The sequence below is a fragment of the Lissotriton vulgaris genome, chromosome 12 (genome assembly GCF_964263255.1).
Source record: "Lissotriton vulgaris chromosome 12, aLisVul1.2, whole genome shotgun sequence".
NCBI lineage: Eukaryota > Metazoa > Chordata > Amphibia > Caudata > Salamandridae > Lissotriton > Lissotriton vulgaris.
This window is the reverse complement of record NC_141700.1, coordinates 796,544,394-796,556,952: the sequence shown is the minus strand read 5'-3', so window position 1 is coordinate 796,556,952 and position 12,559 is coordinate 796,544,394. Positions and strand designations below refer to the sequence as shown.

General features: G+C 44.7%; 1 protein-coding gene across 1 annotated transcript in view; it reads left to right on the top strand.

The window, feature by feature from the left end:
- The window catches only part of KIF1C (kinesin family member 1C), a 912,154-nt gene that overhangs the window by 430,207 nt on the left and 469,388 nt on the right, over positions 1–12,559 (top strand). The window contains exon 9 of the mRNA XM_086946204.1: positions 2,643–2,708. Coding sequence (XP_086802330.1) covers positions 2,643–2,708 — 66 coding nt within the window. The remainder of the gene's footprint in view (positions 1–2,642; positions 2,709–12,559) is intronic.

The following is a 12,559-nucleotide window of genomic DNA, read 5'->3' as shown; positions in this document are numbered from 1 at the left end:
GTCGCCGTTAGTTGACATTGTTTAATGAAAGTTTGCAGAGCATGTTTCAAGGAAACAAAGATTAGTTGCACAATATTTTGGAACACTGCATCCTTCAATGTTCAATAAACCAAAAACTAATACATAGGATTCTCGTCCTACTTAGTTCTGGCGGATACTAACCTTTTATCCACTCCAGACATCTATTGGAGTTTTTATGGAAAAAGGGGTCTGTGTGAAAAGCACGACTGAGTTACTCTAGTATCTAGCGTTAAATTATCGCCTTAACAACCGTTGGGCGCCATGTAGTGTAGTTCCTATATTTCCAATAGGCTCTGCGCATTGGAATAACATAAACGATAGTTTAGACGTAGGACTGCAGTCGACTAGGTCTCTATTGAATATGTTAGACTTAATTGTGAATGCCAGCTAGCTCAGAGGTCACTAGAAACTTTCTCGAATACACAAGAAGGGATTAGTTTCTGACAACCATATAACATGACAACTTTGTTCCCCAAGAATAAGGAATATATCACCAGTCGCGGAAACAATAGATGGCTATTTCACTCAGTCAATCGTGCATGCTTCGTTTCACCAGAAGTGCAGAGAACTAGAGAGACGGGTGTTTTCAATGAAAAAGTTATTTATTGAGCAGTTTTCTTTCTCATGCAAGAGAAGTGAATTGCTACAATCGTAATACTTGCTATGAAGTAAAGTGCGTACAGTAAAAAGAGTATTATGAAATAATACTGTAAAAGCATTTATATGGTTTCTAAGCCATAAGATACATAAAATAGATAAAATACATACAATGATAATTAATGACTAAAAGTACTCAACTGGTGCATCTAAAATACTCCTACCCCGGTGTACCTAACCTAAGCCTAGTACAAGGGAAGAAGTAAGTGAGGTGTAGCTTGAGTTAAAACGTTTCTGCCAAGAATCTATCCAACAATTCTCTAAGGGTCTAATCAGCTCCGTACCTTGGTTATAGAATGAAGGAGATCTTGTATCTCTCTCTCAGGGCTTGATCTCCCAGTAACCCGCAAGGGTAGCAAGGAAACACTGGAGTTGAATTTCTCGGCAGGAGAAAAGACAGCGTCTCTCTGTGAGTCAGCAGGGAGCGTCTGCTTCCTTTGGCACTCGCATACAGCAGGGCGTCGGGCAAGTAGTTAGTTGATCTGCTCCAAAACCACTGTGTGTTTTGCTAGGGCAGATGTGGGCATATTTATACCTGGAAGGTGCCGAGTTTGACGTAAGGGTGGACATAATAACGTCACTAAGAACTCTAAGTTCTTTACACACTCCAGGAGTTGTGGGACAAAAAAATACTGGAGCAGGGGGAAGTCCCGTACTGCTAAAGGCTGGTTGTCTTCAAGAACTCGTTGTACTCTGGGAGCTTAGTGGAAGTAGCCATGCCGTATTTGGACTGCATTGGCTGTGTCTAAATATGGTTATGATTCTTATGCCTATATAAGGATATGATAAGTTATATCTATATAAGGGCATGAATCTGGAAAATTACACTAGAGCCCTAGATACGTTACAACAACTGGTGGGAAAGATCCCCTATCTACCTCACTTCCTACTCTTGATTCAATGGCTTTCCTCCCAGTTCTTGTTTGGCCCATTTGTGAAACATGCCAGTTTCAGAGTTTTGATTGGATGGCATGCATCTTTCCACTGCTGATGTGAAAACTTCCATTACAGGGCATATGAGGGATTATTTTCTCTCCCTCTCTCTCTCCTTCTTCCCTTCAGGCCCTTGGCCACTGTCTCACCCAATGGCTCCTCCTCACCTTGCACCCCCACACTATGATCGCCAACCTGTTGATGGATAGCCGCCTTAGCAATCTTGTCTAATCTTTCCAAGGTATCTGCCTATTCATGCACAGCCAGCAGTTTTTATTGTATTTGGTATTATTTTACGAAACCCAATTCAGAGATGGTTACAGTGTATGGTCTCAATTCTGCAGTGGACACCACTGAAGGGGAGTTTCTTAAAAAAAAAATATGAGTACAGTAAACTGTCTGGATGCCCGTACATATGCTGAGGCCATCTTTGAGAGGCTTTTTATTTTTTGGAAGAAACTCCATTCATCTCCATTCAAAGATGTCCCCCATAGATGGACGCACGTATGCAGCGGCCAACCAGGAGGTAAAAGAAGCATCATCAGAGCACTCTATTTGTTTTGTGTTAGTTTTACCATAGAGAAATGTCCAGGGAGGTTGTTAGATTCATGGGGTGCAAATGAAAAAAGCTCTGGTTAGAATATCCTTCTATTTGGACTTGTATTTTCTAGTGATGTTTTCCTAAACTTGGTGAAAGGAGCTGAGGCCTATTATGGAGCCACGTGTGCTATGAGCATGTTATGCACATGTGCAAGGAATGGGCACATTGTTCCCGGTTTTGTGCAGTTTTTATATTAGACACCCATATATGCAGTGTGGCTAGTATGCAACTATGTGCAGTAAATGTTATTGAGCTGCATGTGCCTTCGCCCCCTGGGCTACCTCTGCAGAGGGTCCTAAGAGTTCACCTAAGCTGCAATATACAACAGCATCAGAGTTAGCTTAACTGTGCCATTTGAAAGATGCTTGTTATGTGCTTTGTTCAAAATCTTCCTATTTCCTACCTTCACCTACCTCTTGTTCTTTTTCAGGAAGGAGCAAACATCAACAAATCACTGACCACACTAGGGAAGGTCATTTCTGCTCTGGCTGAGGTGGTGAGTATCGTTGCTTCCATTGTGTTCTTAATAATGCAAAGCACTATGCATATTACACTGATATGTAATGAAGGATCAGGTGACAGCACTGTAGAGTGGGACACATATGGGAAGCTGGTTCTAAAAGCATATATTTTAAATATACATCATAGCTGGTGAGTGTGTTGAGAGTTCTGTAGGGCATTACACAGAAAAGTTCCTGGTCTCCAACAGTACCCTACACAAAAACATGTTTGTACATTGAGCAGACCTCCTGACTCTGAGCATCTTTTGTAGTTTGAATACAATTGTTGTGTTCTCTTTTTTCGCCTTTTACACAGGTCACCCATTAAACATTACCTGGGAGGCGGTCTTTTAATAGCTCTAACCTTCGCTCCAAGCGTTGATGAAATTCAAGAAGTTTCCTTTGACGAGCTTGGTAGGCATTTTTCCCATAACTTTAAGGTGCATTACCAGCTTTGTGCACCTCACCTAGGCCACCATAACTCTGCTCGGTCAGGCGGATAAGTTTGACCTTTTCTCATATTTTCTCTATACATTTCTGGTAAATAGATCAGACCATGCGTGAATCTTCTAAGAAAGGTTTTTGAGACCAATTGGGCCTTGAGAAAAAAGACTGAAGATCCCCACAAGGAGGGCATATATTGCCTTCATCCTGTTCATAACGCAAGGGATTGCAAGATCTGCAGAATATGTTCTACTAAAACCATTAAGGATAGAGAAGCAAGACTTCTATCATGGCTCCAGATAACATCCGATGTTCAAACTTCTGAGGAAAAAGAGGAAGGATCTTTCTGATTATGAGGACAATAGCAGAAGAGAACACATTCACATCTGAGTGCCTATCAAGAACAAAACCTGAGGAGTAATCTTCAAACTATGAAGAACCACCTAAGAAAGACACTGAAAACGTCTTCAAGAGAGGACAGCCCATGCTTGGATGATGTTTTCCTGGCTGGAAAAATGTCTTCTAAAAACATCAGAAGTCCTTATCTGAGCCAGACACTCCTAAAATGAAGATTCTCATGGAGCCTCCAAAGAAGCAATTGTCATCTTTGTTGTCAAAGACATCAGGGTGTTGTTGACAAACACAGCAGCAACTACACTGTCTAAGAAGCCATCGTTGATAATGACAGTCGAAGAGGACACCAACTTCAGTAGCTCCAGTGACAGTATCTACAGCAGCACTGTCAATGAGTATCCCAACGTCTGTGATCCAGTCGGCAGTGGCGGCATCAGTGAGAGCCCCAGCACTGAGAACAAGGTCTACTACAGCCGCAAGTATATTGCCATTAACTACCTTCTCCAAGACTATAGCATCTAGTACAGCACTAGTGACAACTACCACTCCATCAATGATAAGATATTTTAACAGCCATAATCTCCGAAAAGGGTATTCCAATAACAATAATTCTGGAGCATGCCTCACCAAGTAAGGTTTCACCCGAATCACTACAACCTCTTTTGGATACTAAAGGTACAGATGAGGAAGGACCTTTCAGTCCTGCACACAGTCCCACACAACTAAAGGTGAAATGTCAAGAGCCAGAAGTAGAGTACCAAAGAGAAACTTACCAGGCTTTTGAAGAGCATCATGACTATGTGATGGTGATATGGATTGGACACATATGAACAGACTGTGTCAAAAATCTACGTTTAATTCTTTCGGACTATTACAAACACTTTCTGGAGTCGGCTTCCTTCGAGCCCAAAAACACACTTTGAAATCTACATCTCCATCTGGGTACAGACCACAAAGGATACCAGTATCTTTTAAGCTATTTCTATATTGGCTGTTCCTAAATTTAAAACAATTTGGAACTAAATTGGCATTTGGCTATTCCTAAATTTAGAAACAAATCTAGAATGTATGGCTGTATATTCTCCTTGTTCTAAAGGCCTGGAACAACATGCCACACCGCCTGAGGGCGCAAACTGATTTCTTGAGTTTTAAAAAGCAACTGAACACCTAGCTGTTCAAGCTGAACTTCTGTCATGACTGTTCAGGAATCTGTCTGGGACACAGTCGGAGACTTGGGCAGGGCCTGGTAGCTGGGTAGACAAAGTAGAACAAGCATTGGAAACGCAATAGGTCTCGCATTAGAAAAGTTGGAGCTATTGGTCTTGTAAATGACAAATATTTTATTTATGTGTTGATTTTTAAAATAGCTAAATTGATAGCTTTGTCATTTACAATGCCAATAATGATAACTTTTGCGAATGTGACACCTATAGCATTTGTAATGCAACATGTTTTGTATTTACGTGACTTAGGTGGCAGCTCTGGTCGTTAGGCCACATCTGCGGTTTACCTGCAGCACAGAGTACTACTATTAAGTGCTGTGACAAGCAGAAGTAAAAGAACTCCAGTTTCATTCTAGCCATTTCACATGAAGACAATTAAGGCTGATATACAAACCACATGATTAAGTTAAGCACAGCAGAAGTTCGGCAGGCTTATTACACAAACATGTCTTCACATTACGGTGTCAATCCCACCGAAAAGCCTTGTACATAGTACCTGAGGGAAGCACGCACCATACTATGGCTGGCTTCGGACAAATGTAATTTGCCAGCAATCTGCCAAGGTTATCAATGTGACAGCACTCTTCATAAGAGCAGGCTGGCTACACGTGCCCTTGTTTATTTTACCATTAACATCATGACCGTTTTCAAAACTATAATTCAACATAAAATCAGAAATGTCACTCGAGACCTTGCCACACATTTGGCCAGTCTGCACTTATTTCGCTCGAGCCATAGTGTTAGGCTTGTTCACTAGCCAAGAAAATGCTCTTACGTATAACTCATAAGTGCTAGCTCTTGCCTCATTTATGTATTTTCCAAACTTTAGTAAGAAAAAAATTACTACCTGTACCTTTCACAAGTACAGTTACTGAAACCTAGAAACAATCCAGACAATAGCCGGAAATGAAGAAAAACGCCCTGGCCATTTGATGTTAAAAGGCTGATTGGTTAACGAAAATGACCAAGCAAAACCCACCCGTCCCTTTCAGAGAGCTACCTTCGACCTAGTCTTATTTTTAGGTGCGAAAACCGCACATTACGTTGCACACAGCATCACATGACATGATGCAACTGCTAGAATGAAAACTGCCTCTTGAAATCAGAAGCACGCTAAGGGGGGAAACAGTAGTGAAAGGACACTTGCTCGGTGTGTAAAATGTATTTAGGACTCAATGCGTATATATTAAAAATAAAAATCACAACATCTGTGCTTAATTCTCAGTTGTTTACATACAAAATAGGAGCAAAACTGAGTGAAGTTAGGCTTCAATACTACACATTTTCCGTTACTTGGAAATTTTAGAATATGTAAAAATATAAGCCAGCTTGCCATTCCCTCTTCCCCGCCACCACGTATGTTATAAAAACTGAGACTGGTATAAAACTATGTTCTACAACTGTATCGTTTATACCTAGCTCTGAGAAAACCCCAAGCCAGTGTTTAGGGCAGGCTGTGGTAGAAACCAGACAGTAGTTGTGGCAAAAGAATGGATGGAGGCAATATGGTGAACTAGAAGGCTGCGGTGGGGAATGGTTGGTGAAAGATTCTTAAACAAGGAAGCCATTGTATAGAGGGGACAGACATAGAAAAGAATGGAAAGGCATGGGTGGCAAGGGTAAGACTCTCAAACAGCTGGCTGCGTTCATGGTGTGGTTAAATGAAGAATGGCCACATAGGATGCGACAGATGAGAGAAACTCCAGCAGCACGCTAAGTGCAGAACAGAGGTAATGGTCGAGAGTGATGTCCAAACAGACGCTGCGCAGAGAAGCGAATACCATACAGCAAGAAGAGGGGAAGACCATTGACGAAGAGTCTGCGGAAAAGCCGTGCAGTATCCAGAGGTGACAGGAAATACTCAGACCAGACTAAACGAGCATTCAGAGATATTGAATTCAGGACTCGTGTTTTAAGAGATGCAAGCATAATCGCTGACGATTTTGTGCGTTTCCAGGGTCGGCTAAAGCCCAGGAACCACTATCCCGAATATGTTCCCATTTCAAAAGGACGGTCGTACAATGAATGAATATAGTTACTAATGTCCCACCTCTTTTCGTGTGACCAAACCAAAAACAATCAACACAAGAGGATGGAGAAAACCTCATTGCGAAAAAGTGGCTTCAAAAACATGGAGAATTGATGCTACACCCCACACACAAACAAACAAGTTAAACAAGAAAAGTAAAATAAAGGGAGACACGGCCTGGCGGCCGTGAAACTGCAGGGCGAGAGAGGGGAGTTGCTGGCGGCTGGGGAGGGGGAGGAGAAATGCGAGCCTGGCTGTGTGCGGGGAGAGAGAGGGGAGGTACTGGCGGCACCAAGCTGGGGAACAGATGGCGAAGACTGGCAATTTGATGATGTGCACGCGCATTTTAACTCATTGCGCTTGCGCATTGAGCTAAAAGCGCACATGCACTGCATCAAATCGCCAGTAAATCGCCATTCTAGTTAAATTTCTGTTTAAGCCCCTATAGTCTCGCTCCGCTCAATGTGCATGCGCATTGACAGGCGAGACCTAAAAAGGAGGCTTACAGCGCTACACAGGATCACCCAGGAGAAATGGGATCCAAAGTGGAAAACTTGCATAAGGGTACAAGATGGTAAAGACTCAGAAAGAACAGGCACTCAACGCAGTTTAGCATTTAGAATAAATAACACCCAGGTCAGACGTGCAAGATATATATATATATAAATATACTAGCAGCCCGCCCCAGCGTTGCCTGGGGCAGAAAGGGTCTGGGGGCAGCATTGTAAGCCTCTGTGCACCGCAATCTTCCCCCCCCAACCCCCCCCCAACATTGCCCAGTCCGCATCCCTCCGGCCTCCCGCCTTCCGCCCCGACATTGGCTATACCGCCTCCCGCCTCCCGCTTTGAGCCCGCCGCCCCCCGCCCCGACATTGAGCATAGCACCTACCGCCTCCCGCCTCGCGCCTCCCACCTCCCGCCTCGCGCCTCACGCCCGCCTCCCGCCTCCTGCCCCGGCTTTGTAACCCCCCCCCTATGCCCCCCCCCCCCCCCCCCCCCCCCCCAGGTCCCGACTTACCTCCCCGCCAGTGCTTAATTTGTAAAATATTAAGTGCAGGTGCTAAACTTTTTGTAGGAGGCCACACCCACTTCCACAGCTCCACCCACTTCTTACACTGGCTCCACCCACTTACTATATTGGCTCCACATTCGTCCTCAACTGGTACCTCTGAAGACATGCGAGGCAGACAGGCATGCATCTGAACAGAAGGAGGCGGTGGAAGGGACAGTAGATATATTATTTGGGCATTCACAAGGAATATACATTCAATAGCCCTGGCCTTGTCAAGTAAGTGCTGATGCTTAGCACCGGAAACCACCTGCACAAATAAGGCCCTGCTCAAAAATGCTGAAAGCCCTGAAGTCTTTCTTTTTTCTCTAAGTATACAGCTTGCACTCTCTATAAAGCGCTGACCTGTAATCTCTTAATTCATAATGCAGTCATGTTATTCACACCCTTCCCTTTCCCTGCTAGGAGCTCTGAAACAGGTGCAAGTACTATATAAAAATATCCAAAGGCAATTAAATTAATAATAATGGCTGCTAGCAGGTGCTGCAACCTCCTTTACCCAGTAAAGTAACGGCTGCCTGGTGTTCATCGTCGTTGGTGTTGCTCGGTCATTTGGTATCGCGATTATGTGGGATGGTTGAACAATGAGAGAAAGCGTTTTGCTTTCAGGTCTGGTTGACTTGATGCTTAAAGTAGACATTTGTAAGACAAAGAACTGTCCTTTGTCCTTGTGCGGGTCCTGCCAGGCAGGCACTGTTGAAACCAGTGGTCTGGCGTTCTCCTGGACCATGTTCCTGATTTTCTTGGTATGAGGTGATATAAAACAGGTCTGTTTTATAATGCAACACCTCGATCAAAACCCAAAAGGGTTTCATTGTGTACTTGGAATTGTAAACACACATGTTTAAACTCCAGCTAAAAACTGCATGGAAAAATTGGTGTAAAAACACCTAGGAACCATCCATTCACATTTTCCCCTCAATTCTTTGTCCACAACTCTATTCTGAAGTCTCTCATACGTCCACCTGTCCTCACCATGCATTTCCATATCCCTCCTCGCTGCCATCCCTCATCTCCTTCCTCTATGAGCCAACCCTCCCTCTGTAGCTCCCCTTTGCCTCCAGTGACAACTTCTGTTTCCGCACCCGATGTGAAACCCCTGTGCCCTATATGAAGGGATCCGGAGCCCGGCATGCTCAGACTCACTCAGCAGCACGCGCACACCCTCATGCCCAGTCTCGCCTCGACGCCGGCTGTGGCGAGCCCTGATGCCAGCTGAGCGCACTGTGCACCGACCCCCGCACCTGGCCGCCCTTTAGTACCTGTTGAGATGGCCTCTTTATTGCCAGCAGTATTTATGAATCAGTGAATCTGCGAGACACACGGGGGTGGCGCTAACCTGGAACTCATCACAATCCCCTGCTTTTGTAAATACCAAATTCCATCATGCAGAAAAAGATTGTGGGGAAGTATTCAAATAATTATCACTCTGTTAGTACAAAAATTGAAATAGAGCTTCCATACCAGACTCAAGTGCTATACATGTATTCAGCCTGGTGAGATTCCATACCAAAGTCTGCAAATACATATTTACATATTGTGCCAAGTCCTCACTGGCTGATCCATTATCCTAAATAATGGACCTACCAGGTGGGGAAGAACCCATCAAGTGCATTTTGGGAACTGTATAAATACATAGGAAACATAATGGGGACATAATGGGGACAATGAGTATTCATAATCTGATGTTAAACCACATTCCTTCCACTAAGTGAGTTTATTAATTAATGGATGTGGTAATAGATGGCACAGTGTTACCATTCAGTTTTTTTTAACAGCATCCCTCATGTAACTGCCTTGGGATTTCACCCATAAAGTCTGACTTGTTCATAATGACAATAATTCCATCTTTGTCCGTATCACCTATGACATTGTTATCATTCTCCTGCAACTACATCTCTTGTATAGATATTCTATTTATGGTGACATTTACTCCCCTTAGACTGAGAAATTAGGGGTGGGGGAAAGGCACGGGATTTTACTTTGCTGAATTCAACAGTTACATCATGGGAGTGGGGTCAGGGCCTCACTCCTCAGCTCTCTGTCAACTCGGCCCTGCGCGAAAGGGAGATAGCTAGGGCTTCCTGGCGCCTGGCAGCTGTGACTGCTATCTACCAGCAGATCTTGTCTTTAAGGCCTCAACCCAAGTTAGTGACAACGTTCACATCTCCTTTTAAAGTGTTTTCACCCCTAATGAGTCACTGAAGTGTCAATACCTCCCCTGTGAGCCCCTCATCCCAGGTCTGTTGTGCAAGCAAGATGTCTGTCAGTCTGAGCGAAACTGCAGCGCCCAACTCCCCCCCCCCCCCGCCCCCTCCCCCCTTGCCCCCTCGCCCCCTCGCCCCCTTGCCCCCTCGCCCCCTCCCACACACACACACACACACACGGCCGGCCGCACTGTCAGTCAGGAGGTGCGAAAGGGCAGCCTGAGGCCAAGAAACCAAAGGGAAAGGAAACAAAAAACGCACGCACTGGCAAAAACCAATAGGTTTCACCTAACTTAAAAGTGCTTACATTCTAATCCTACCGTTACTCTTGGCGGGCCTGGGGATACAGTCGACACACACTGCCAGCTGAATTGAATACTGCCTTGTGTCTTTGCTTTCTAAGTACGTACGGTACTGCAATAGATTAGGCTGCGGGGGAGGACTGGAGGTGCTGGCCTGCAGTGATTATGCTTGTTTGTGGCAACTGGTGAAGGCAAAGTGAAAGAAATGTTCGCGTGCTCCCGCATCAGAACCTCCAGCCCGGCCCCTGCTCTCCGCCCAAGGCACCCAAATACCTAGTGCGTCTCGGGTCGATTCCGAACTTCCGCTGCAGGCTGCCTGCTGGCTGCTGCATGCTAAGTCAAGTGACACTCGGCAGTACATCTGTAAAACACACTGCGTGGCTGCACCAAGTACAACAAAAAGGTACATTTTAAAAAACATCAACATGGGCGTGCACAGCAGATGCGTAGACCCGGCCGTCATAATTAAGTGCCGGCGCTACTCCCCTCACGCATACGTCCCGGCCGGCGCTACTTGCAAGGGACTACTTTATTTTTATTTGTAAATATTTTAAACAACGTTTATTTTTTACTTTTATGTAGCCTATGTCCTTCTGCTTGCCCTGAGGTTTTCTAAGATGGCTTGGGTGTTCAGATTGGTGGTGTAGTTTTCGAGTTTACCTTGCCTAAAGGTGCAAGTTCTCTCTTTATAATAGTAGTATAGATATATATATATTTCCTGAAAAAACCATAGGTTTCACACCAGTTATAGTTAGCTGGAAATCTTACTGACATAAAACCATTGAAATTCCCACGTTATAGTTAGTTGGACTCACTATAACTTGCGCGCCTGCAATGCACTGCTGATGACGTCACATATTACATCACTCATGACATGGTCAGTGACATCACTCATGACATCACTCGATATGCGGGCCCTTTTATGGCCCCCACATCAAACCTAGGGGGTAAGGTGGGGGGTCCACCCTGCCCCCTTTTGATCATTTCCCCCTTTGTTTTAGCCACCTCTTGTGTCTCGATCCTACCGAGACACTAGATGGCGGCCGCTCCGGACTGTATGGAATGTTGACAGACACCCGAGAGCCAATCAGCTTTCCGCTCGCGAACACACGTAGCGCGTTGGTGCGCGCCCCGGTGCGCGTACCGGGGCGTGCTTATAGATATATATATATATTTTTTAACCTAAATTACTCAAAATCCACTGGAGCACATATCTTGAGACATAGCAAAGGCACATCGGGCTACCAGTCCCTACAATTTTGCCAAGTTTGGTGGAAATCTATTCATCCGTTCGGGCTAAAAGTGAGTCCAACCGCCCTATGGAAATTAACATGGGGAAAACACGTTTTGGGACCCCCCTTTTATCTCGGCCCCAGCTTGACGAATCCCCCCCCAAACGTTCAGGGAAGGAGCGGAGCACAGCGAGGCAAACTTCAGGAAATTTTCAGGCAGATTCCTCAACCAGTGCCAAAGTTATTTCCAATAGAATGTTGCGGATTCCCTATGGAAAACAATCCTAACTATAACTACCTACTGGCGACCGCCAGTAGGTAATATATATATATATATCCGAATGAACAATAAAGAGAATGTGAGTTAAAGCTCGTAAGATTGAAACTCAGTAAGTTCTCTTCCAGGGGACCCTCATCAATAGTCTTAAGCACTGAATATTCCCGCCCACGTGCGGGGACCCCGGAAATAGTATAAAAATATATATGGAAATCACATATATCTCGCTCCACATATATGTATGTACATATATCATTTTTTCTCACACCAATGCAGCCCCAAAACTGAGGGTAAGCAATGTAATTACCCATAGACTGTATTAGCAAGTATATAAAAAACACATTAGGTCAAATAGCACTTGAAATCTGTGTTTTATTGAGCAAAACACTCATAAATCCTGAAGATTGCTAATAAATAGACATTGTTAGCCCACAGACCATGTCCCCACCACATCTTCAATAAAGCCAACTCCATCATCGCACCCCATCTCCGAGATATCATCAACTGCTCCCTCAACACCGCTACCTTCCTGGAAAGCTGGAAACATGCCGAACTCAGTGCCCTCCTGAAGAAACCGACAGCAGACCCTACCGAACTCAAGAACTACCGCCCCATTTCGCTCCTCCCATTCCCTGCCAAAGTCATTGAGAAAACACTCAACAGTCAGCTCGCCGCCTTCCTCGAGTCCAACAGCTCCCTCGACCCGTCAC